General features: G+C 45.6%; 1 protein-coding gene across 3 annotated transcripts; it reads left to right on the top strand.

Moving 5' to 3' along the window:
* The first annotated feature begins 1,338 nt into the window (after window positions 1-1,338).
* On the top strand, window positions 1,339-27,091 carry CDC42EP3 (CDC42 effector protein 3). Of its 3 annotated transcripts, XM_061432093.1 has the most exons (3): window positions 1,852-2,104; window positions 21,972-22,109; window positions 25,091-27,091. In XM_061432093.1, the coding sequence occupies exon 3, from the start codon at window positions 25,316-25,318 to the stop codon at window positions 26,075-26,077; it is 762 nt and encodes a 253-aa protein (XP_061288077.1). In that variant the 5' UTR covers window positions 1,852-2,104; window positions 21,972-22,109; window positions 25,091-25,315; the 3' UTR covers window positions 26,078-27,091. The 3 variants fall into 3 exon arrangements, with proteins under 3 accessions (XP_061288076.1, XP_061288075.1, XP_061288077.1); XM_061432092.1 differs by lacking the exons at window positions 1,852-2,104; window positions 21,972-22,109 and adding an exon at window positions 1,339-1,426; XM_061432091.1 differs by lacking the exon at window positions 21,972-22,109 and having other exon boundaries at window positions 1,814-2,104.
* The last annotated feature ends 73 nt before the right edge of the window (window positions 27,092-27,164 follow it).

The raw sequence follows: 27,164 nt of genomic DNA, 5'->3' as shown, positions 1-27,164 counted from the left end.
AAATTGTTATTAACAGCATCTAACAACAGAGCAAAATGAAAAAAAAAATGTTTACACACAAGACACGTGTAAAGAATGTGTGTGCAAAAGGAAATTTTCATGTGGTATTTAATATATACATATTATTTGTACTTATAAAAATACCATGTGCAATGAGAGCTATGCATAAATATTTATAAAATACCTTTATCTAAGTAGGCCAGTAACATTTAACATTCTTCAATAAATTCATACATAAAATACATACGTTAGTGCCAAAGGGAACATATATTTTGAAATATGAATGCCCAGTAAAAACTCTCAAGAATCTGGAGCAAAATTCAGGTATCTGCCAAAGGAAACTTCGAAGTAGTTGTCATTTGAAGAAAGGAAATGATGTTGTGTCTCTTATCTTTGTGGACTGTTTGGCTTGTCAGATTTCTAACATCTCTTCAGCTGAATTTTGTATTTGACTTCCAACTTCATGGCCGTGTGACCTGCCAACTATTATTTTCTTTGAGGCTTTTAACACTCCACCCAAGTATTTTGCTTTCCAGAATAGTTGTGTCTGTTTCCTTTTCACTTCACCTTAACTTCAGCCGAGGTTTACAAAGTAAAGCTTAATGTGCATCCTCTTAAGGTTTCAGACAGACCCAGGGACCTTGCGGTGATGACCTGAAGCTGATACCACACCGGAAAGTCAAGGTCCCCTGGAGGATCGCTCTCTGTGCCAGGATTTCCATTCAATTTGAGAGCCCCGGGGGCCGGGGCCAGGCCCAGAGTGCCAGGCTCTCCTGGGTTCCAGTCCCCTCCCCAGGCAGAACGTGCGGGCTGGGGCCTTACAACCGGAAAACACCGCCCTTTCCTGTCGCCTACTCATTCCCCAGGCTGACTGCTGGAGTAGGAAGAGAAGGAGACGGATTAAGAAAATTAATTAACCCGGTCCACTTTCGGCCTCCGGGCGGAGGGGCGGGGCGCGCAGCGGCTGTGGCTGGAATGACTGGAGGGCGCAGGTGCCGCCCAGGGCGGAATTTTACGCTCCTGGGCCGCCGCCACGCCGCTAGCGCCCAGTCTCTCGTCCCCAGCAGCCGCCACCCGCTTGCCCCAGCTTTGGGCAAATCTCTTTTAGGGTCCCCGCGGGAGAGGAAACGCCTCCCCCTGGACTGGAAAAACCTGCAGCGTCGGCAGTTCGTGTGCCCCTGCTCAGCCAGCAGCCCCTGGCGTCTCCAATTGCCAAATCCACTCTCCGGGTTTTGGCGGCAGCTCCAAGAGGATCAGGCTGGAAACTGACAGAACACGACCCTCCTCCCAAACCCGGGCGTCGAGTGGCCCGGGGGCCCACGGCCCGACGGGGGCGGCGCGGTCAAGTGGTTTCTCCTCCGCCAGAGTCCCCGCCCGCCGCGCCGGAGCCTTGCCGGGTTAGATCGGGTCGTTGGGACGGAAAGAGGTGGGCGCACGAGGTTTAGTACAGGTGTCTGGGGTGCGGGATGAGTCCCTTTGTTTAGGGGCACCTGGAACTTGCACTCCAGGTCCCTCTTTGAACCGAGCGTCCAGAGTCCTTTCTTTGTGTGGAGGGAGCTGAACGCAGCCTCTCGCAGGGAAGCCACATCCCTGGGGGTGGCGCCGGGGCCGTAACAATGAACGCCCATTGTCCTCCGGGGGCCGCAGGCCCCGCAGAGGGTGAACCCAGTCCGCCCGCTCCGGGCCGGGGCGCAGGTACCCTGGCTGGGTGGGTCGGCCGGCAGCCCGCGCCCTGCGGCGCGCCCGCCGGCCCGCCCTGGCCCGCCCCGCGCGCTGCCGGCCCCGCCCCGCGCCTCCCCGCCCTCCGCAGGTTCAGTCCGGGAGTCCAGCGGCTGCACGCTCAGTCTAGCTCGCACCTTCTCTCCGGCTGTTGCCCGACAGAGCGGGGAGCGCAGCCGTGGGGCCCGAAGTGGGGGCGAGCCTAGAGACCCCGGCCTCGGGCGCCTTCACGCCGTCTCGGAGCGGATAATACTGTGAGCGGGCGCCGAGCCGGCCGACCCGGTTGGATCTGCGCGTGGCGGGCAGGGACTGCGTGCGCCCTCGGGAGGTGTCGGTGCCGGGCGCCCGGTCCCAGGGTCAGCGGCTGGGATCCTTGGCGCCGCTGGTGAGTTGCTGCCTGCCCACGGCTTCTTCTCTGTGCGTCTATGAGTCTGTCTCACCGGCGGCCGTGGCGGCTTCCGGCGTTCGTGGCTGCTAGGTTTGGTAAAGCACAGGGAGCGCGGATTACCTAGGGCATCACCTTTCAGCTGGTCTTCAAAGGACCGTAGGGGGCACAAAGCAAGCTGGGGGGTGGGGATGGGGGGGGGTGGTACACGCGGCACGACCGGGACTCAGAGCTTCACCTTTTGTGCCTACCACTTTTCAGGGTGAGGCTGCGCGGCTACACTGCACCCTCAGAGCTATTGACAGCCATTCGGGGCGCGTATTGCATTTTTCCATCCGAGAACAAGCCGCACATGGCTGCCGCTCCCCTCCCACCTTGGATTGGCATCAGGGCTACACAAGGGCGCACGGCTCAGATCTGCTGTGGCAATACCCGTTTGGTGCCCTCTCTACACTTGAGGGGCATTGTGGCTGAGGCGCCAACCTGCAGATCTGGCAGGTTTGTTTTTTTTTTTTTTTACGGTGGTTTCTGAACAACTGAAGTGTTTTCAAGATTTTTTTCCCCTTTTCTCCTTGAAACTGTCTTGACACAGACAAGTATCAGACACGTGAGGACAAATGGATCTGGCCAATCATTTTTTCGTTATGAATTATTATGCTCCATCCCCCTCTCGACTTCGGGAGGCATGTGTTTCATCTTATAAATAGAAAGTAGCATATTTTTTGGCAGGACCTTTATACTGTACAGCCCGCGAGGTCAGTTTAAAAATAAATATGCACTTGAATGTTACATTACCGAGAGCCAGGCTGTGGCTGGGACAAGCTGCGTGGACCGCAGCATCAAAGCCGGGAGCACAGCTGTGTTGAAAGGAGTAAAAGCCCCAGAGTGCAGCCCAGGCTGACAGTCAAGTAATTACATTTCGTTTAAAAAAAAAAAAAAAAGTGAGGGAATTAAAATGAGGGCGGGAATAGGAATGTCACGAGGGTATTGCAGCCTGAATCTTTTCCAGAGCTGGTGTATTTGGGGGAGTCGCTGCTGTGGCCTGCTGAGGATGTGGGGGGCGGTGGCGAGGGAGGTGCTGCTTAGGAGGAGGGAACTGATGAATGTTAGGGAGACAAAGATTTCCTCCCCAACCCCCCACTCTTAGGCTTCATAATATCCTAGAGTTTCTTGGGGGTGCTGCCTTTCAAAAAAAGAACACAAATCTGGAGAGCAGCAGATGTCCCAATTTGAATAGCAAAGCCTTTCTTGGGGACTTCCTTGGAAAGCACTGGGAGACAAAGGCTCACCGTGAAGGCCTGTCGGTGCCCCAGGGGTATTCCTAAAGTCAATTTAAAAGACTCCTGTGGTCTTCTAATCTTGAAAAGATCTTTTCATCTAAGGAGCAGGAAATGCAACTTCTTTTCTGGACAGTTCCAGAGATCCTCTTTTTGATACCCACTGAAATTTGTAAGAGCTCTTGTTGACAATTAAGAATAAGCTACACAGGTATGTTTTCAGATTAGATGTAAACGCTCTGAGATAAATTAGGGCAGTTGTGAAGTGTTTGGTATTGTCAAATGTGAAATAAGTAATAAAGACTAGAAGAGAACCAAGGAACGGTTCAGATTTCTTCATTAAGTCTCCTAAAGCATGTAGGTTTCCCAACAGGCCTCACTCATTGAGTAAAACACTCAGCACCAGCCTCTGGGCTCACAGATGAGAACTTTGGGGGGGAAATTTGGAAGCCTTTCTGGATCCATGGCCGTTTCTCTTTTCCAGTGGTTATCATCTGCAAGAGATTTACGTTATAAATTTCATGATTGGAACATGGTGCTGTGGCGGCAGCAGCTACAGACATGAAATGAGATGAGTTCCCCATTCCCTTAAAACCTGAGTAGTGAAATCCTGTTTTGTATCTCAACGGAACATGTAAAGACAGCTAGAGTAATGAGTGTTGCACTTTTTTTTGCTTTTATTGTAAATTTAAACGTGGTGCAAGATGAGTAAATGCAAAGCCATAAAAATCATTGCAGAACTATTCATATGAGCTGGTTTGCCCTATCTGCTCTCCAGCTTTTCCTTTAAAGTGGTGTTTTATGTCCAACATGTTCACAAAAGCTGCCCTTTTTTCTTTCTAAAATTCATGGTATTCAACAGCATTGGGAATAAAGTTGTTTTAACCTACATCACCCAGAGATTTTTTTTTACCAGGCCATAAATTTTTCACGAGCTCTTTGCCCAGTAGCCATAACATTTATCCAATGGGTGGACTTCAGTTCATAACCTGAAAAAACTCCAAAAGACTGCTCTGATTTTTTTTTTTTATTATTACAATTTTTGCTTTCAGTCTGATTTTATTTAGGCCTGGCCTAATTTCTTTCTAAACAGAATCCTGCTGACCTGTTTATTCATTGATGGATTAAGAACTTAAACTTGTTTTTTAAATCCACTACGTTTGCCAGAGAGCAAGGGCAGTATAGTCATTTGAAACTACTGGATGGAGCCAGTCACAAAATCTTTACCAAGCACCAAAGCCAAAGAATTCTAATATATCACACTGTTCAGTGAATTTATATGTTAAAGCTACTCACTACATGGAGCCTGCCAGTAGTGCCAAGCCCTGTTCTTACCCTTATACCTTGATTAACTCATTTATTTCTAATAACCTATGAGGAAAGAACTGTTGATACCCTCATTTTACAGCTGTGGCAACTGAGGACAGATGTCTTCTAAAACTTGCCCGAAATTACATAATAAGTGAAAGTGTGAAAGTCATTCAGTCGTGTCAGACTCTTTCCGACCCCATGGACTGTACAGTCCATGGAATTCTCTAGGCCAGAATACTGGAGTGGGTAGCCATTCGCTTCTCCAGGGTAGCTTCCCAACCCAGGGATCAAACCCAGGTCTCTCGCATTGCAGGCAGATTCTTTACCAGTTGAGACACAAAGGAAAGCCCAAATTATACAATAAGGAACATACCTAAACAGGTTTATGCAACTTAGCGACCCAATATGTGCATAAATGAATGGCTAATTTTCCACAAAGATCAGTGTCTCCTGCTTAAGGAGATGGGAGAAAAAACTTTGAGGTTAAGAGCCTCTGAGGCAGGCTGTCTGGGTTCATATCTTGGCCCTGGCACTCAATACATGTGTGATTTGAAGCAAATTACTTAGCTGGTATACCTCAGTTTATCGATTGCAAAATGCAGATAGTACTGCTCTGAGGATTACATAAGTTAAATAGCACTCGGAGCATGCCAGGTGCAGAGTAGACACAATACAAAGTTGATGCTTTCATTACTGCCTTTGTTGTTTCCCTAGGTGCTTAATACTGGTCTCGTTTAATATTCACAACTGCTCTTTGAGGTGGATAGTATTGTTATTTTCCAGATGAAAACACAGATTCAGAAAGGGTTGGTAACTTGTCCAAGGTCACACCACTGAGTAAGTAGCAGAATCAGGTTTGAACTCAGACCTGTTTGACCTTGCCCTAAATGAATACCTCACCCTCACCACCAGAAAAAGGCCAGAGAAGCTGTTAAATCTGACTGTTATAAGGGTTTTTTAGCCTCTGGCAGAGAACTCACTTTGCAGCACACTGTATCACATAGTACCACTGCCCTAAGGAAGATGACAGGGATTGCCAGCCTTTGGGAACACCATATGAATCATATTTTAATTATTTTTTAAAATATTTTTATTTATTTAATTGGTTGCACTGGATCTTAGTTGTGGCACGTGTGATCATCCTTTCTGCATGTAGGATCTAGTTACCTGACCGGGGATCAAACTCAGGCCCCGTGCATTAGAAGCCTGCGCCCCTGGGCCACCAAGGAAGTCCCTGAATTGCTTTATTTATTGGAGATGGTTGAATCTCATTGTATAGTCAGTAGTCACCTGCAGTGGATCGAGCTTCAAACTACTAGTAGCAGTTACCTGAGCGGTTTAGTTTATAAAGAGTTTTACTAGGAATTTCAGGACCCAAACATGAACTGGAGTTTAGTGTGCGGCAAACATCCTTGTTTTAAAGTTCTGGAGGGTCAGGGATTGCAGGGTCCAGTAAATAAGCTGGACGGTCACCTCCTTGAGACTAGTGACCACAGCCGTGGTGCCTGACCCCTCAGTCCCTGGCACTCAATGGGCATTTAATACACATTTCATAATGATGTTGCTCCAAGGGGAGCTAAAGCAAAAGGCAGGAGCCACCAGTAAGGTGGGTAGGAAGGCTCTGTTCTTGGAGGAAGTCGGGCCTCATTCCAGTTCTAAGTTCTGCACATGACCCAGACTCTGCCAGATAAGCTTCTGGTGTGAAAGATAGAGCAAGGAGGCCTTTGAGACGTAGAGAGGTGCCCCGGATAACCCAAGGAGACGGCCTGGCCTCCACTGCTTCTGATACTGTGGGTTTGTGATTAGCTGTGGGAGGCTGCTCAGACTGAAGTAGGGGTTCTGGAAAGGATGTCTTGGCTGTCCGTGGGATTTTCCAGGCAAAAGTACTGGAGTGGGTTGCCATTGCCTTCCCCTGAAATAATCCAGGTTGTCTCAAAACCAAGGGCAGTAGCCTTAGGGCTGTCTGCCTCCATTTTCTTCCCATCTTTTGCCCCATCCTCTCAGGGTTACAAATCAAAATGGACCCCACAGACCAGAATAAATATTATCAGTAGCCAAATACTGATGCCTCTACAGCAGCGGGCAAGCAAATGTTCTTTCCTTTAGGGGAAAAAAAATGCCTTCTCTGGCCTTGATGCACTTCTTGAGTGCCAAGTTTCACCAGTCTCATGATGAAGGACGGAGTTTGACAGTACCTCTGGTGGAAGAGCAGTTTTTTTAAATTAAAGCATATAGTGTTATAATACAAATCATTGATATTAAGAAGTTTGCTATTTCTGAATAACCAAGAGAACAGATGAGTGAGTTTAAGGGCTGGTGAGTTCAAATTAGTATTTGCTTGATCAAGTCATGAATGAATAGAATCCTAGAATCTCAAATTTTAAATTTTTTAAAACCTAGATTTTCAGTGATTTGGGTTTTATTTGTACATTTGAGAAAGTCATCAGTAACCTTATAGCCTTTGATTCTTTGCTAAGCTATCACAGAGATCACACACCTGCAGTTAGCTCATTCAGCACTGAAAAAAGAAAAAGTGAAAGTGTTGGTCGCTCAGTTGTATCTGACTCTTTGCGACCCCATGGACTGTAACCTGCCAGGCTCCTCAGTCCATGGAATTCTCCAGGCAAGAATGCTGGAGTGGGTTACTATACAACCCTACATCATGTGAACTCTGAGACATGAATAGGATCCAAAAATGGTTCTTTGGGAAACCAGTCTGATAGAGGTCCCCCTGTGCAGGACTTTTCAGAGCATTTAATGTCACTGTGTGCAGTGAATCTGCACAAGGAGGAGGTATCTATCCAATCATTTTGCCCAGAGAGCAGCTGGCAGAGCTAGTCTGACAGGAAACATTCTGGGAACCATGAAGCCAGAGGCAGAAGCCACACGCTGCAGCCTGCCCTCCAGCCTGTTCAGGGGTACAGGAACAGAGCCACCGGAACACACTGGAAGGTGCCATTCTGCTATTTGATAAAACTCGTGCAGAATTAAATGGAGACAATCACAGAGGGATTGGAGATCAGAGAGCATAGATTCTGATCGTACCTCTGACCCAAGTTGTGGAACTGTGACCTTTCAGGGTCTTCTTCTCAGCTCTAAGATGAGACATTTGGTGCTGGAGCATTTCATATCATCTCTAGCTTCTAAAATCCAGTGAGCCAGGATTAGTGACATCTATGAGCATAGCAATCTTACTATTAAACTCATCATGTAAAACCCTGTGTTGAAAAACAGACCCAGTGCAGAGCAGCCTGAGCCAGCGTGGAAGGCAGAGAATTTCAAAGTCAGGCCTCTATTTAGACAGCTTACACATTTGGGAATCCGTCACATTCAGATGACAACATGAAGGTCATATTTGTAGACACATCATGCCAGTGATAGATGACTGTGTGTTTAGTTGAAAAAGACCTTTTCTGTTCAAAACCATTATAATCATTTAGGCTACGCAGAACTTTTTAAACAAGCAAAGACATTTTTTGGTGAAATGTGGCTTCGCCATTTCAGAATATATGTGAATTCTTTCCCTTTTTTATATACTTATTTTTTTAACTTTTTTAAAAGACACGTACCATTGATCTTTAGCACAGCAGATGAGGTTCTAAGCCCTTGACTGGCCAGCTGTGTTGCAAGGCAGATCCTTGCCCATCTCTGGGTGAAGATGTGGAAGGGGAAGGATGTAGAGGAAGCCATTGAAATTCTCCAAGCGCTCTCCTGGCTCTAAACAGCTTTGATCCTAATACTGTCCGCCCCGCTTGTATCTTAGGCATTTTCCATAGTGTCTTATAGCTTTTCCTATTTTAACACTTAATATGTTTAAATTTTCATTTATTGACCCTTGTGACCACTTCATAAAAGTAGGGACTGAACCTAGTTTAGCTTGGCACTCATCTTTTTAATACTAAGAGTTAATGAAAAAAGGAACAATCTGGTCCTACTCACGTTATTTTCTCTTAGAGGTTGCCAAGCCAGAAATCTTTTTCAGTTACCTACCTTAAGTCTGACCATGGTAAAATAATTTCTTCCTAGGCTACCAAATGTTTAAATTCCAAAGGAGCACCTCTAGCCCATCCAGGGTACTTTGAAATTCAGGCCACCAGCAGAACTTCCTCAAAGCCTTCTTGGCCAGGCCGTTGCAACCTGCATGGAAGCTTTCTCCTGCCCGGGTGTAAAATTGCGGTAGCTCGGTACCATGTGTCCACTCAGAGCACAGGCCGGGCAGCCCCAGGGGTGGAAGGATGAGGGTTGTTTCCTAGTGCCCACCTAGACTGCTCAGCCATGCCAACATCAGCCATTCATCATTGGTATGCTTACCTATCAGCCATCTCCACACTGGGATGTCGGCTCTGTGAGCACATCGTTGCTGTAGCCTCAGTTTCTGGGATTCTGCCTGGCACTCAGTAGGTCCTCAGTAGATGTTTGTTGTTGATGAATGTTTCAGAAGGTGAGTCACTAGCCAGGGACTGGATGAAGGCAAGTGGAAGGCTCTCTCCAAGGCCTGCTGCTTGCTGAATGAATCAGCTCAAGCCACATGCCCTGCTGTGCACGGCATAGCACCAAACCGGAAACTCTTTTCCTGCCCTCCATTCATGAGTGGATTTTGTTCTGTATTCCTCTTAAAGAAGCCCTTAAGCTGTGGGCTCAACTGAGAGGGCAGGTAGTGCTCCCCTGCCAGCCCACTGAGCTCTCTGTCTCAGGGGCAGCTTGGGGAATGGAGCAGTCAAAGTGAAAGTTGCTCAGTCATGTCCGACTCTTTGTGACCCCATGGACTATACAGTCCATGGAATTCTCCAGGCCAGAATATTGGAGTGGGTAGCCTTTCCCTTCTCCAGGGGATCATCCCAACCCAGGGATCAAACCCAGGCCTCCTGCATTGCAGGCGGATTCTTTACCAGCTGAGGCGCAAGGGAAGCATAGAGCAGTGATATCTTCCCGATTCCAGTTTTTTTCTCAGAATGAGGAATTAAGACAGTTGGCTCTCTGTATCTGTGGGTTTTGCATCTGTGGACTCAACCAACCACAGATCAAAAACTTTTGGGGGGAAATAAAAGTTCCAAAAGCAAACCTGAATTTGCTATGTGCTAGCAACTACTGACATTGTATTGGGCATGATAAGTATCTAGAGATGACTTAAAGAGTATGGGGAGGTTGTGCATAGCTTAGATGCAAATACTATGCCATTTTACATAAGAGGTTTGAACATCCATGCATTTTGGTGTCCGTGGGATACCAAAACTAAACTAAAACTAACACTGGACAGATACTGGGGGATGACTGTATTTGAAACCAGACCATTTCGGGTTTCACATTATTTAAAACAATCATTTTGGGTAGACAGGTCCCGAGTAAAGTTGGGAAAAAATTCTGATGGTGAACTTTCAGCTTGTCTTGTTCCTTATGCATTTCTAGGTTTTTGGATAATTAATAACAATAACTATATCTCAATTGATTGTAAGTTCATTGCCTCACAGGACTTTGTCAAGCATTTTATATGTGTTGTCTCTCACTAGCTCCACTTCACAGATACACAAGCTGAGGCTTGCAGAGAAAGTCATTGGCATTGCATTGTACCCTTAACTTAATGTGAGGAAAGATGAGAAAAGATAATGAAAATGCTACAAGCTAGTAAAAAATATTTTAATTCTAAGGGTAGTCTTAACTTCATTAAAAAAACATGTTTTTTCTTATAATTCCCTAGAAGCTAGATGTTTCTGCAAACATACAGAATCACAGAACTCTAAGATTCATTTTCTTTATTAAGTATAAATAAACTTCAAACACAGATCTATGATTCTAACACCTATCTGTATATATATGAAGTCTACACACACATACCAGGGGCTGCTGCTTGAACTGAGACTTGCAGGTATCTCTGCTAACTCCTCTCCCAGTGCAGGAATGCTCTCCTTCTCCCTCCCCTCTGGAATCGCTACCAGTCTCAGACTCAGCTGGAAAACTTCCCCTGATGGGCCTCTCCCATTCTTCAAGCTGATTAACTCAAGTTGGTTAGACTTCTTCCTCCTATCCAGCTCCACCTGCCCTCTCCTTGAACCCTAATCACACACCTAATTCTTTTCAAGGGATGGTACTGGTTTCCTCTCACCTGATAGCTCACCAAATATTTAAAGAAAATAACTGTATGGCCTTAAATTTTTCCTTATCTGACCAATAAATGGCAGTAATTTTCCTGACTCAAAGGAGTCCCACTTGTTCTCAAGGCTGGAAGAATTGCACACGGAGATAAAGGATACATGTGTATGTATAGAAGTTAGCTCCCTGTCCTGTTGACAGAAAGAATTATTCTCTAATTAAGCTGGAAATTAAAAGACACTTGTTCCTTGGAAGAAAAGCAATGACAAACCTAGGCAGTGTATTGAAAAGCAGAGATATCACTTTGCCCACAAAGGTCCATATAGTCAAAGCTATGGTTTTTCCAGTAGTCATGAAAGGATGTGAGAGTTGGACCTTAAGGCTGAGCGCTGAAGAATTGATGCTTTCAAATTGTGGTGCTGAAGAAGACTCTTGAGAGTCACTTGGACTGCAAGGAGATCCAACCAGTCAATCCTAAAGGAAATCAACCCTGAATATTCATGAGAAAGACTGATGCTAAAGCTGAAGCTCCAATACTGTGGCCGCCTCATGGGACAAGCCGACACACTGGAAAATATCCTGATGCTGGGAAAGATTGAGGGCAAGAGGAGAAGGGGACGACAGAGGATGTGATGGTTGGACGCCATCACTGACTCAGTGGACATGTGTTTGAGCAAACCCCAGGAGATGGTGAAGGATAGGGAAGCCTGGCATGCTGCAGTCCATGGGGTCACAAAGAGTTGGACATGCCTTAGCAACTGAACAACATTAACAAAGCTTGAAATAAGAATCTTTTCCAATTGTGGAGCTTGTGCACAGGGCAGACACACACCATTTTAGCCCCATCTGCAATCATACATTGGTGACTGCCACAGACAACATTTAAGGAGAAAATGGACTCATTATGTGGGCAATTAGAATGGTTCCCCTCCTTCATATTGCATTTCAATAGATGTTCTGGTTTTTCATTTGAGATGATGCTTTGTGCTTGCATAACACTCTATGAAGATTGCCACTTAAAAAGATTCTCATACTCAGCTCTTATAATCATGAGAGATAGATGGGTTTGGGGTGACTATCCCCATTTACACAGGAGGTAACTGGCACCTGTATGGTCTGGCATTTTATAAGAATCCTATAGCTTTCGCTCAAAGTTTCTTTCCTCTTCTAAGGCCTAGAATAGCAGCGAGAGGTCTTTCTACCGTTTTGCTTGCTGGTGTGTTCATTCATTTAATACATTTTTTTTAAGTACGTGATCTGTGCTAGTGACACCTTAATATTCAAAACAGTCCTTTTCTATAGAATATCCATTAGAGTTTCTTGCAGGTTTCCCTACATATCTTGGGCTAAAAAATCCAGTTCAGTTCAGTCACTTAATCGTGTCCAACTCTGCGACCCCATGGATGGCAGCACGCCAGGCCTCCCTGCCCATCACCAACTCCTGGAGTCTACTCATACACATGTCCATGGAGTCAGTGATGCCATCTAACCATCTCATCCTCTGTCATCCCCTTCTCCTCCCACCTTCAATCTTTTCAAGCATCAGGGTCTTTTCCAATGAGTCAGTTCCTCGCATCAGGTAGCCAAAGTATTGGAGTTTCAGCATCAGTCTTTCCAGTGAATATTCAGGGTTGATCTCCTTTAGTATGGACTGGTTGGATCTCCTTGCAATCCAAGGGACTCTCAAGAGTCTTCTCCAACACCGCAGTTCAAAAGTATCAATTCTTCAGCGCTCAGCTTTCTTTATGGTCCAACTCTCACATCCATCATGACTACTGGAAAAACCATAGCTTTGATTAGATGGACCTTTGTTGGCAAAGTAATATCTCTGCTTTTTAATATGCTGTCTAGGTTGGTCATAACTTTTCTTCCAAGGAGCAAGGGTCTTTTAAAAACTTCAAGTCCCCCTTTAATCCATTTCGTTTTGAAAGGAGAGGTCAGCATGCAAGCCCATTGTTTCTCCTGGGCCTCATTCTGTAAGATTGACTGAAATATAACTAGTCAGCCTGCATTCCCGGGAAATGTATTGTCAGATTTTTCTAGAGGCTTGCCTGTCTCTGTTTGCACATGGTAGTGGTGGATGGAAGTCATTTCCTTTTGAAACATCATGTCAACAAATATTCTTTGCCTTAATCCCAAGATCTTGTATGAGCCTGTAGAATTAACTGTGGCTTGCATTGATAAGCTGTTAAATTCTTACCCTGCATGGATAGAGAAAGCAGAAATGAAAGAAACTCTTTGCCATAAGAAAATAGATGACAGCTCCTTGCTCCATGGTTTTCTCTCTTGTAGGAGTCACAGAAAGACTCAGCTTGTATTTTCAGTAAGACAGGTAGGGTTAATGAGGAAAGAAGTCAGGGCAATCTCAAGCTTTCTCATTTGTTCATTCAACAAACATTTGTTCAGTACCAGCTATGAATTATAGTTCTCCCCCCAGGAGAAGGCAGCCTTGTGGAGCAGACAGTACTAACTGCAGGATAGTATGAGAGCTGGTGGGGTGGTTGAGTCGCTAAGTCACGTCTGACTCTTGTGAGGCCATGGACTGTAGCCTGTCAGGCTCCTCTGCCTATGGAATTCTCCAGGCAAGAATACTGAAGTGGGTTGCCATTTCCTTTCTCCAGGGGATCTTCCCAACCCAGGAATAGAACCTGGGGGTCCTGCATTGCAGGCAGATTCTTTACCAACTGAGCTATGAGGGAAGTCCAGTGACAGCTGGTGGGTTGAGGTATAAACAAGGTAGTGTGGACCATGGGATTTGGCTGGACTTGTAGCTGCAGGGTTGGGTGAGACCCTGTTTGCAAAAGTGGGCCTCTCCAGCTATCTTATCTCTAGGCTTCAAGGGCAGGCTTGCCACCCAAGGTTAAGGGAGCATTCAAGATGCCTCATTCTGATAGATATTGAAAGATAAAGTGGGAGGAGATGAGGTTGATGACAGTGAGACAGGTAGGGAGGCCAGTGCCCTTGTTGAGGAGAGAGATCTCAAGGGCTAGAAGTAAAGAGGATGGACAAAGTGAGAGAATAGGACTTGATGAGAATGAGGCATGGAGAGGAATCCTGGGTGGCAACTGGGTTTTGGATCTTGGTGACTTCCTGCCACTTACCAAAAGGGAAAATAGGACGTGAAAGCTGAGGGCCAACAAGAGGAGGAGAGATGGCATATTCCATCAGGGATAAGTTAAATAGGAAGTACCTGAGGGAAGCAAAGTCAAGTCTGAAAGATTACAGGAGAAAAGTCCAGTGCTGCTTTCTGTGAAGGACCAGTGATGTTTAGCGTTTTGTTTATTTCAATTTCCAGTCCACTGTATTACTGATAGCAGCCATGTCGAGTAGCTTCTTGCACCATACCCAGCTTCCGTGCAAACCTGATGATACACCCTCTCAAACATGCCAAGAGTCTGACCAATGAGAAAAATCCACTGATCTGCATGCTTGATTATGTGAGAAAGTTTCTACAAGCTGTCTTTCCATTTCTTTCCATATCTCATCATGGACTGACCCTGGTGCACAGACCCACTTTGAGTTTCACTGGGCTAGACTAATGTATGTGTGGGCTGAAGACTCCAATTTGGAAGTTAGCATTAGAGGTGGTGGTTGAAGCCGAGGACAGGGGTGTGATTGCAAGAGGACTGTTGAGAGTTGGGGGATGGACAAACCACTGTCCAACCCTAAGATGTTGAAAATGCCAGCGTCTAAGGCATGGGTTCCAGCTTTTCCCATAAAGCATCAGGCACATAGAGTCTGTCACACTACTCAACTCTGACCTTGTCATTGGAAAGCAGCTCTACCAGGGTTTCCAAACCTCAGCACTACAGAGAATTGGGGGCAGATAATGTTTTGTTATGGGGGGCTGTCCTGTGCATTGTACAGTGTTTCTGACTTCTGTCCACAAAAATGCCAGTAGCACCACCACCTCTACAAATACGTCTAGATACTGCCAAATGTCCAGGGGTGGGGGGCACAGAATCACCTTCAATTGAACTGAAGATAACACATAAAAGAAGGAGCACTGGTGTGTTCCAATAAAGCTCTATTTACAAGAACAGGTACAGGGCTGGATTTGACTTACCTGTCATAATTTGCAGACCCTTGATCCAAGGGCTGGCCATAGGGAAAACTAAAAGTGCTTATTCCATAAGTTATAAGGGCCTCCTGTGTTCACAGCCCAGGAGGAGGCTCTGTAAGTGATCCAGCATAAAGAGGAGATTGTTATCATAGCAGCACTTCTTTTTTTACACCACTTTTGCCTACCTTATTATGGCGCTTGCTACCTACCAGGAGATACCAGATACAAAATCGTAAAATCCGGGAACAGGAAAGAAAGCAAATATCAGCTCTCTAAGAGCCCTGAGAAAACCTCCAAGTAAGGCAGTAATGAGCCTAGATTGCGTGAGGTGAGTTCGAGAATTCCTGCAGGAAGGAAGTGACTGAAGCGGGTCTTGGAGGATGTTATGAATAGTGGTTGATGGTAAGGAGGTGGGAGGACAATTCATGTAAGAAACACAGGGTTCTTGGTTTCAGAAAGTCAAGAGGGAAGTGAAGTGTCAATAGCAAGGGAAGGGAGCCATTGTCCCCATGAAAGCCTGTGGGTGTACAGGGCCCCCCGGTGCACAGCCACGATGCACGTGTTTCCTCTGGGAAAAAAAATTAATGGCACTTAATGTTTTTTTCTCAGAACAGGATATTTGTTTTTCTCCTCAAGACTCAGGGGGCTTTTATTACCTCAAAATTTTAATATTTTGGTGTTTCTTTCACATGAAGTCAAATCCCATTTGAGATTCTCTTTGACAAGGACAAAAAGAGTGAAGATTCCTAGTGAGTTGGGGAGGCTGGTGTCTGGGACCATTTTACTCATTCTTAGTTAATGACAAGGTCAGATTTTTATCTCTGACTCTTGATGTTGAGATCATAGTGTATCATTTCCCCTTAGTGCTGCTGGACTGCAGGACAGATGGGCTGGAACAGCCATTCCCATTCTCAACCCATTTCCTTCGAGGTCCTCACATTAGTTTTCGAGTCAGCGGCAGTTAGAAGCACAGACTGCAGTGTTCAACCATGGCTGAAATCCTAGCTCCTCCGCATTTTGAGTGATGGGCCTAAGACACAGGTCTGATCTAACCCTGGTTCCTAAGAAGTGTGTTCTAATACTCACCTGCCTGGCCCACAGCATGCACTTGAGCCATTGCTGTTCACATGTGTACAATCTTCAGAGGACTCAGCCTTTCCCATGTTATACTTTCTTGCAGACTTGGATGGGGGAATGGTTCCTAAGCACAAAGCAACTATCTCTCATCATGGAAGGCCTAGCAGGGCTTAGGGATTTAAATAACACTTCTTAATTATTTTACTTGTGTGCCACATGTTGTGGGAGAGAAAAAGAAATGAATTAAGACCCAGCTCACGCTCACAGAAAAGCTCTCAGCCTACTCAAAAGGGATATTCATTCATGCATTCAACAAATATTTGTGTACAGATATTTATGTACAAATAACAGAGGAGTTTGCAGTGGAAGCTGGTAGAGCATGCACTGGCCACTGCCAGGCTCCAAATATACCCACTGCTGGTGTGATGCAGAGAAGCCAAGTTTCAGTCCATCTAGTGACTGTGGACGATTGTCAAGGGCCCTAGCAGGGTGGGAGGGTAGCATGGAAATCCCTATCTGTCCCCTCACCCCATTAGGGAAATAGTCAAGGTAGTCAAGGGACCTAACTTAGAGGATGTGCTATGAAGACACACAGCACATGAAGAGAACCATGACTTATGTAGTATGAGTGAAATGATCAGCCTGAATTTCTGGACACTTGTCAAACCTGTTTGGAACATTTGATATTCCTATTTCTGGAGTTTTCAGAGTCATTGCTCTATGAATTTCATAGAGTAACTTTAATATTAGTGGTTTGGGGTTTTGTTTTGTTTTGTTTGTTTTTTGGTGAGCAGCTTTACCAGTTACTTAACTTGAGCTGAGTCTACAGATTCGAGCCAGTTCCTGGCTGAACATTGCTGACAACTTAAGGGTGAGGTTCTCAACCTGTATTGATTTTTGTCCTTGCAGTTTCACAAACCAACTCAGATCCATTTGTTCTAGAAGCATGGAAGCAACTGATGGGAATCGCCCCATTTGGTTCATATCCACCAGCTAGAACGTCTGCCTTGGTCCTTGTGACCAGCCCTGAGGCTGAGTCCCCTGTAAAACTAGTCATGATAAATGAGCCAGACCCTTCCCCTCTCTCATAACTGCCAGGGATCCAGGTCTGCCTCAAGTCCTCCCCAATAACTCATTTTAATAGGGAGAAAGGGCGTAATGGCCTCTCTTCTAAAGTGCAGGGTCAGTACTTTTAGGTGGATGTTCTGTCTTCCAATTTTGCTTCTAAAAACCCTTTCAAATAGTACAATTAGATCCTATAAACGTGAGGAGTGTACGCACATTAGTGATGAGTCTCCCATATGGTATTTGTGGGTCTCTGTATAATCGGAGTTGTAAAAGAAAAATAAATACAAGCTGTAGCTGAATCATAAAGGAGAAGTCCATTTATAAATAATTGAGGGTTGAGATGTAGCATAGACTTTCTGAGTGGGTCTATAAAATGCTGTCTGCTCAGTCTGGCTATAAGTTCATTTGCATGACAGCCAGGCAGCTGGGAACTGAGCTAATGGCATCTTATAGCCTTGCAGCATATAGCCATGTCCTCAGGTTCAGATAATATGGGGAGAGGAAAAGAATCTAAAAATAAAAAAGGCATCTTCTTATCTTCTTGTGGGTGGAGTAAAACAGACTAAAAAATATGGAAAGCATCCCTCCAGGTTGCCATTTACCAGGGTATTCTCCGGTTACATTTACTTCAGTCTTAGGTTTTCATGTAAGTTCAATGTTGAATCTCTAATAGTATCCTTTTTTTTCTACTCCAATTTTAAAATTCTTTGGTCCAGGGAAGCGCGCCTACAGAGGCCCTCATTGTAGTGATACTTTAGTGTTTCTGATACAGAAGATTGTCATCCCTATATTGCCATCTTCAAATGGAAAGCCTTCCAGGAAGTCTGTGAGTGCTTTTTTTTATAGGTTAGTGTGAAGTGGGGCAATAAGGAAGTGAGCAGCGATGGTTTTCCCTTGTAGGAGACTCAAAATGAACAGGGACGAGACCCCACCCGCTGGGCACATCGGAGGCTCCAAGTCAAGGCTGCTGCTGTGACAGCCTCGGCACATGATCAATACACCGCCCCTCCCACCATGGCAACCCATTCCATCTTTTCCAGAACCCTGGGTTCTCCCTTAGAGGATCCAAAATCTGTTTCTCTTTAGCTTCTGCCTTTGTATCCCTAGGGCCTCTCTTAACAAGTTAATCCCTTTTCCATTACAGTTAAATGAATCCTTCAGATCCCTAAGGATTCCTTTTCCCTCTGTATTTGAGTTTTCTTCAAGCTGCTCCGCTCTTACCTTCTCACGTGTCCTGAGTCCTGTCGTCTCCCAGTTGGACTCCTGGGAACATGTGGGAACATGTTCCAAGTCACCTTTATCCCTTACAAGTGTGGAGCCCAGGGTGAAATACACTTTTCCAGGGCATTGTCTCCCTTGTGTTTCCCTGTGTTGGCAGCGGAGAGAAATACCCCAAAGACAGTGGTGGGTGGGGAAGGGGTAGCGGGTTCTTGGCTGAGTTAACATCCTTCCCTGGGACTGTGGATTCAGGCACGAATGAATAATAACTGAGCATTTTTGTTTGGGGCCCAGATGTTGCAGCGGTGCAGCATCTAGGAGCTGGGAGGAAGGGCCTGCTGATTCTACACTGAGACAAAGCGAAAAGTGAGCAGAAGCTGGATGTTCACGGATGTGACAACAAGCAAGAAAGGGGAAATCCAGCACAGACTCACTTCCCGCAAGTCGAAGAAAGGAAAAGGCCCACAGGTCCCTCAGGAGAGACACACATACACACCCCTCACCCCCACCTGCCCCGGTTCATGCATTTGTGTTTTAGATTAACAACCTATTGTTCAGGATGCAAGATTTTTTTTACCCTCTCTCTCCCCTAAGAATTAATCTAAAAACAATTAGCAGACAAGCCACACATTCCATTCTTAACATAAATGGAATTTTTAAAAATCTCAACCCCTTTGTTCTTTTCAGAGCCCTGTGACTTGCCAGTACTGCCAGCTCTGGTCATCTACGGAGTGATTTTTCAGGGTGTAACTTCTTCATAACCTTTTGCTTTTCTCCCACCTCCTGTTTTAGTCTTCTTAGCATCATTCTCTTTACCAAAAAGATGATAAGGACATGAAGCAAAAGGGGGCCACTTCAGTTTTCTTTCTTCGTAGAATTATTACTGCTATGATTGCTCTTATTAACACTGTCACCTATGCTTAAGTCAGTCACATGTGAGAAACTGGAATTGTCTAGCCTGGTATCGGAATGACCACCTGACACTCTGCTTTTCCTATCAAAACCGTGTCTTCAAATTCTTCTTGAGTCCTTTTTGTCTTGGAACCCTTAAGCTTCTCACAAATTCCTGAGAGTGAGGACCTGTGCCCTTGCAGCTAGACTCCACGCCCACCCATCCCTACCCATCTGCCAGACACCCTCTCTAACCTTGACAGAGGGTGACAGGCGACTGACTGAAGAGTTGAAACCTTTTGTTGGCATATCTATCCTCTCCAGTGCCCCGGAGCTCGAACCTTTGATTTCAGAGGAATCTAATTTCCCAGATGAATATTATGTCGAGTGTCATCTTGGGACGGAGGGTAGAGGAGCAAACAGTGATCCAAAAACTCCCAGAGAAAGCGATTAGCAGTCCTGGAGGGTTCAGATTTCAGGGTCAAGGAGAGAGTTTTGAGAAAGGGCTATACATAGGATGGTTGGTTTCTCTCTCATTCTCTTTCCTTCCTTTCTCGCTCTAGTCCTTCATCCCTTCCTCCCTTCCTTTCTCTCTTTCAAAGACAGTGGGAGTGGAGGAATGGTAGCAATGCAGAAAAGCTGGCCAGCAGGAGAGCCCCGAGTGTGGAGAGTTAGTGATGGTGGTATTGTTCTGATGCTTTTCATTTGGCTCGTGGAGCACCCAGGAGGCCTCCCTTTCCAGCTCTAGTCAGGCCTATGAGCCCTTCTGGTTCAGTTCTTCCTCTCCTCTCCTCTTCTCACACTTTCTTCTCTTGGGTGTCCCCCTGACTCAGAGGCTCTCCTTCTGATTCATCCCTTGCTCTGTCTGCTGCCACATGGGTCAACCTACATCCTCCTGGAGCCCAAGTCTCCTTTTCAGAAATGGAGAGGAGGGACAGGATTTTGTGTTATTCTACCATAAGAAGCTGTCCATCTGTGTGGCCACCACCTCTCAAGACAAGGAGCTATACCCCTGAGCCCCAGCACCTCCACCTTCCCGTGCTGCCTTCCACGTAGATACCCTGCACCCACCCTTACCCCAGTGTCCTGGGTCTCTTTCCTCTTCTCGTTTCCTTCTGATGAAAACCCTTCTCTTCTAAGACCTCTTCCATTCTGCAAACGTGGGCCGCGGGTACCCCTCAGTGAAGCTCTAATTAACGCAGAAAGGAGTGCTCTGTCCCATTGACAAAGTGAGGCTCACCCTCTGGTGAGGTCTTTGTAGATCCATGTACTTCCCCTGCAGACTTTGGCTTTTGAGCCCACTTTCCCATAGTCATGTTTGCATTACGATCAATAACTTATAGGTTGGGTAGACTTTTCAGGACCTGTGTATAAAATTGTCCCTGCAGGAAAGTGCAGTCTGAGCCTGAAACAACCCTCTACTTATTTTTTGCTGTTGTTGTTTTAAATAGCTCATTCACTTGTGTGGTTCAAAAATCCAAAATCATGAAAGGATATACAGTGAAAAGTTTCTCTTCTACCCTTATCCCCCTCCACCTACTTTCTCTCCCTGTGGGCACTCACCATTATTTCCTGTGTTTGCTTCCAGAAGAGGTTTATTGACATACAAGCCGGGACAGATGTTATTTGTGCACTTTGGCACCAATCTTTTTTTACTTTGAAGACACACATCTTTGAAGCTCTTTCTATATCAGCATATCAGGAGCTGCTTTGTCCTTTTGTAGACCATGTAATACTCATTTGTATGGATGTAACTTAACTTGTAGAATCAATCCTCTAAAGGTGGACAACAAGTTGTTTCCAACTCTTTTTTTCCTTTTTTTTTTTTTTTAATTTTGTCTATACAGTGTGGCTGGTGGGGTCTTCGTTCCCCAACCAGCAATTGAACCCAGGCCTTTGTCAGGGAAAGCTCTGTGCCCCAACCACTGGACCATCAGGAAATTCACAGTTGTTTATAACTCTTGGCTGCTATAAACTATGCTGGAGTGACAGCTTTGTATAATATTATTTCCTTATTTCCCATATACATAAATTGGATAAACCTATGTAAGTGGAATTCTGGGGTCAAAGGCATGTGTTATGTAGTTTTCATAGATAACCATCTTCCGCTGGGGTTGGACCAGTATGTGCTTCCTACTCTTATTAGCCCAGCGTGTTATCACATATTATATCTTAAACAGGTTTTGGAAGGCACCCCCTTTATCATTTGGCAATCAATCACTGACTGAATTCCCGGGGAGCGTGCTTCTTAAATGTCAAGACCTCTGTGTCTGGAGTTAAGTGGAATAAGCCTAGCCACTTGGCTTAGTGCCTGGGAGCCATGCCACCTGGCACAACCTGTGCCTCAGTACTTTGTCAGTAAAATGGGGATGTTAACATGGGTTCCTGTCAGTGACCTAGAACACATCAAAGGCTGGAGCAGTGCCTGGCACAGTGAGACACTCTCAAACATTTCCTGTCATAGGAAGTGTTGGTGGTTCCCAGGAGACACACACATACCGGCTCCAGGACCAGATACTTTGTTCCCTATGAAGAAACTGCCTTGTCGTTTCCTGCTTTAGTGAGTGCAGAGAAGATGCTGAGCAGTTGGCCTGAGGCATGGCTGTCCATTGACTGATAAGCCAAGGGGCACAGAAACATTGAGAAAGGAGGGGAGCAAGCAGTCAGGACAGAGTCATGATATTGGATGGTCTCTCCTGGGATCAAGCATGGTTGCCCCTGCGCTGGAAGAGGAAAGAAAGCAGATACAACAGGCAGATGGGTCTGAGTGCTCAGATATTTCCCCAGCATCATATCACAAACATAAACTCATCTAAAGTTATAAAACTGACATTTTTGCACCAAATTTCTTTCTTTTTTTTACCCAAACTTTCAGTGAATTGGGGAGCTCCTCACCCTGGCACACAGTAGAAATTCAATACCAATTATTCTTTGCAAAGTCCTACAAGCCTCCAGCCTTGTCATGCAGTAAAACTGTAAATATTTGCAGAAAGAAAGAAAAGCGCCTTTTAAGGTATCTCCTCTCTTTTCCCACTCTGGAGAATCTACTGCCTGCAGCTTATCTAGCCTCTACTCACCAACTCTTCTCTTACTTTTTTCTCTCTTTTTTGGTTCTTTTCTCCCATCTTTGCATGCAGTCCACTAACATAAAATCCAGCTTCTACCAGACCAGGCAAGCCTCTGCCGAAGGGCCATGGCCATAGCCAAGCAGGGACTGAGGACTGGGCGTTCCTCCCTGAGCCTTGCAGGTATAGCAGGAGTACGCTTTACTTTTTCTCACGTTTGCTCCCAACATCCCCAGTCGCTGTACAGGTAAAGGGGTGAGTGTGAGTAATCCAGTCAGAGTGACCAAGAAGCAGGCTGACTGCATCTTCGTGATATTTTTATTTTTCTAAAGAATCTGGAATGAATGCCATGCCTGTTCTGGCCTTGCATAATCCTGGCTCCACCAGCTGACCACACGCATCCAGCCCTCGCCCTCGCTTGCCCCGGAGTTGTGGACACACTGTATCTTTCCATGGCAGCTGCTCTCCTGGCCATGTTGCTGAGGACACAGCTCCGGTGGGCAGCTGTTGTTCAGGGCTGCCCTCTACCTTCTGCGGCCCCAGTGCCCCTGCTGCTTCTGCAGGTGGTCACTGCGTTGTGCCCAGAGGGGCAGGGAGGCAGTGCCAGCCTCCCAGGATGGCAGGGGCTCTGGGCTGTTGTGCACTTAGAGGGGAAGGGTGTTCTGATGTTTTAGCAAAAAGACCCAGGGCTTCCCCTTTAGTTACTACTTACAAGACCCAAATTAGAGTTGAAACTATGAGAATGACAGACCCATAAGCATGTCTTCCTGTGCTGGGGTTCCCCATTTACTTGCTTGGTATCAAGCATCTCTTTTCATAACATAGTATCTCCATGCCTTCTGAGTCTGAAGTGGGAAGGCAGACCCGCCAGGCTCCTCCAGAGAGTGCATGGTCTTTTCTGGCAGCTTCCAGGATAGCCTGCTCTGGTGCAAACCCTCATACCACCTCGGCCTCCTCCCCACTCCCAAAGCCAGGGCTGGGGGTGGGGGGGGGTGGTCTCTCCAGCTCATCCTTCCCTGCCTTCTCAGGCCTGTGTGCCTGCCACTTCCCAGAGTCAGTTGTTACCTTGCCAGTGGGTACTGGAGCACAGTTCTCACCACCTGCCACAGGCAGATGAATTTAAAACTTGTGCTGAAAGGAAAGAAATATGGGGTATGGAACAGATGCAGACGGCCTCCAGCTGCTACAAAGCAAATGTAGCTCTCCTCAAGCCACCATCTGACCCAACCCTTGGAGGATTATTTATTTGCTCTGTGGATAAGGGGAGAGCCCAGTGGAAGAAGTCACAGCAGAGCCATTTCAGGAATTCCCACAGTGGGGAGGGTTTTAACTTCTCCAGGTCAGCTGATGTGACTGAAGATTTGAAGGATTCTTTTCAAGAGATGACGAGGTTCTCATCTGTAAGATGAGAGCCCCCAAACCTTCTTGCAGCCCATCACTTCTAACTGTATCATACAGCATGGGCAGGGAGGGTGTGTTAGTTTTCTCCATATGAGGTGGTAGATTATAAACGTGGTGGCTCACAGCTCTACCCATGTATCATCTCCCAGTGTCTGCGGATCAGGAGTGCAGACAGAGCTTAGATGCACAGTCGCATCAGGCTATAAACTAAGGGCTGGAGTTGTGGTCTAATCCAAGGCTCAGCTGGGGAAAGATCCATTTCCAGGTTCCCTCGGGTTAATGGCAGAATTCACTTCCATATGCCATCTCAGTATAGTGGCCTATTTTTTCAAAACCAGTAAGGGAGTCTCCCTCCAGTGTGCTAAGATGGTATCTTTTATAATGTAACCTAATCAGGGTTTTGATATCTCATTACCTTGCTTGGAATCAAGTCACAGGTACCACCTATTAATACAAAGGCATCAACACGAGGCAGCAACTCACTGCGGTTACTTGGAACCTGGCCTAATATAGGGAAAGGATACAAGCTTATCAGCAAATGTTTCAAAAGTACTCACAAATGAAGACCACTTGTGAGTGATATAGGATCCCACTTTTTTCTTTGAAAAGAAGCAGTTTTGTTCTTTTCCTTCTGTTTCAGAATGCCTCCAAATCCTAAAATTTTTGCTAGCCCTATTCTGTCTACCCCAAGTTGATTCCAGCTCCAACTTCCATAATGACTGTATGTTACTGAGCAAGCCTGTTTTGTTTTGTTTTGTTTTGACTCCCAATCTCAGTTTTCTCATCTGTAAGAGTGCATTTTCACTGAGATTTTTTTGGACACTAGCATCACTGTCACTTAGTAAATGATAGTTCCAGCTCCTTATGGACTTCATTGCATTGCATTAATTTTATTTATATGTAAAAGTCAATCAACAACAAAATAGCCTTGCTGGTATGAACATCAAAGCACAAGAGAAAATATATCTTAAATTCAGTTGTGTCTAAGGAGCTGCAGTCACTCTGGTCATGTGCTGACAGCTTAGAGGAAAAGGACCTAAAGCTTAAAAAAATGCAGAAAATTTGTGTCCATTACCATGTTTAAAAAGTGCTAATTTCATATGTTTGGGTTTTTTAATCTCTTTGTCTTGCCCTGAAGTAAGACTAAGATGAGTAGACCCTTGTTAGGATTAAAGTTTTTAATCCTACTTGAACAATAAAGCTTGACTTCAAATGGGAACTGAAGTCCTCCATTATTTACAGGCTCTTGTGAAAAAGTCAGGCCCATGTGACCCGTTAGTCACTAAGTTGTATCCAACTCTGTGATCTCCATGGACTGTAGCCCACCAGGCTCCTCTGTCCATGGAATTCTTGAGGCAACAATACTGGAGTGGGTAGCTGTCCCTTCTCCAGAGGATCTTCCCAACCCAGGGATCAAACCTAGGTCTCCTGCATTGCTGGCAAATTCTTTACTATCTGAGCCACCAGGGAAGCCCAAGGGACCCCTGAAGGGGCAGCCAGTTTTAACCTGCTTTGGTTTCTCTTCTAGGTTTCTCCCTGCTGTGGAAGAGGTTGAGGATGTGAGTGGCTCTCCAGAAAGGCCTGCTTGCGTCCAGAAGGGCTCTTAGCTTTCTTGTTTCAGAGCCACTTCTGGAGCTATTTGAGAAAAATGATGTGACAGTACCTATCCAAAAGGATATTGGGAAACTTGTAACATCGGTGAAGAAAGTGGCCCTCTTTCCCTTTTGCAAAATCGACATTCTCAAACTCCAAAATGCCAGCCAAAACCCCGATTTACCTGAAAGCTGCCAATAACAAGAAAGGAAAGAAATTTAAACTGAGGGACATCTTGTCTCCCGATATGATAAGTCCGCCCCTCGGAGACTTCCGCCACACCATTCACATCGGCAAGGAGGGCCAGCACGACGTCTTCGGAGACATTTCCTTTCTCCAAGGCAACTATGAGCTTCTACCCGGAAACCAGGAGAAAGCACACATGGGCCAGTTCCCTGGGCATGAGTTCTTCCGGGCCAACAGCACCTCCGACTCCATGTTCACAGAAACGCCCTCGCCGGTGCTCAAAAACGCCATCTCTCTCCCGACCATCGGAGGGTCCCAAGCCCTCATGTTGCCCTTGTTGTCCCCGGTGACGTTCAGTTCCAAGCAGGAGTCCTTTGGGCCGGGAAAGCTGCCCCGGCTTAGCTGTGAGCCGGTCATGGAGGAGAAGGTTCCAGAGAAAAGCAGTGTGTTGGAGAACGGGACGGTCCACCAGGCGGACGTCTCATGGGGGTCGAGCGGGTCTGCATCGCAGTCCAGCCAGGGGAGGGACAGCCACTCCTCCAGCCTGTCCGAACAGTACCCCGACTGGGCAGCGGAGGACATGTTTGACCATCCCGCCCCTTGCGAGCTCGTCAAGGAAAAGACTAAATCAGAGGAGTCCCTCTCTGACCTCACGGGTTCCCTCCTGTCCCTGCAGCTTGATCTCGGGCCCTCCTTTCTGGATGAGGTGCTGAATGTCATGGATAAAAATAAGTAACAGGACACGGCCGGGCCCTTTTCCTTTGGTGTAAAAGATACCAAAAGACAGAATGGAAGAAAACGAACCACAAAGAGGAGAGCCTCACTGGCTATACTTGCTGTCATGTGATGCGTTTTCTAAAATAACCTTCCTACAAAATATTTTTTTACCTGGTATACCCTGTTTGCAAAAACAATATAAAGGAAAAAAAAAAAAAAAACTTGTCCTGGCAAAAGAGAGGAAGTGAGTCAGAACCCATTTTCAGTGGGCCATGCTGATGTATAGCTCACATATTTTGTTTCCAGACACGTGAGAAATCTGGCTTGGCCAGGACTGGCATTACTTAGCTATGAAGGGCTGTGCCAGTCACATTAAGGACCTTTACAGAACTCTGGCATTTTCTGAGCAAAAGGAAGTCAAATTTATTTAACACCCACGCCTTTTTTTTCTAGACTCTTTTCTATATTACATGGTTTGGGCTCACCATAGCAAACGAATTCTTAAGTGTTAAAACTTTTCTCGTTTCCACATTTGAACAACATTATGGGTTTTGGGGATTTGCTTGTAGCTCTTATATATCCCTATATGTTATATCTATATTGCGAAATCTTGACTGTCAGCTACATGTTGGTAAGACACAAGCGAAGTATTACTGTAAGTTATTTTTAAAGTTAAAATATATTTTTATGTGCCTTTGGCTTTTTATTGCAAAGTCTACATTTTATAGATAATACATCAAATGTGGTCATTTGACTTTTTCCATTGGGTTCCATTGTAAGCTGTGTATGTGTATGTTTGGAAAAGTGTACTCATACTTAGCTTTATTATTATTTTTTCTTCATCTATTATACTTTTCACAGCAGCCAACAGTGGATTGTAAAGTGTAAAGGCACAGGTTACTCACAATGCTTCTGCAGAGACTGTGGGCTATACCACCTAATGTTCTTTGGAAATATGGGTATTTTAGTGCAGTACATACTTGCATTACATAGGTACTTCATACAACACAATAAAGAGTAAATGTTAAAATCAGCTTGCTTGGTTATAGTACTAAACAAAAACATAAGACAAGAGTTATATTTTCTTGACATCCAGGGCTAGAAAA

The sequence above is a fragment of the Bos javanicus genome, chromosome 11 (assembly GCF_032452875.1).
Source record: "Bos javanicus breed banteng chromosome 11, ARS-OSU_banteng_1.0, whole genome shotgun sequence".
NCBI lineage: Eukaryota > Metazoa > Chordata > Mammalia > Artiodactyla > Bovidae > Bos > Bos javanicus.
This window is presented reverse-complemented; position numbering and strand designations above follow the sequence as displayed.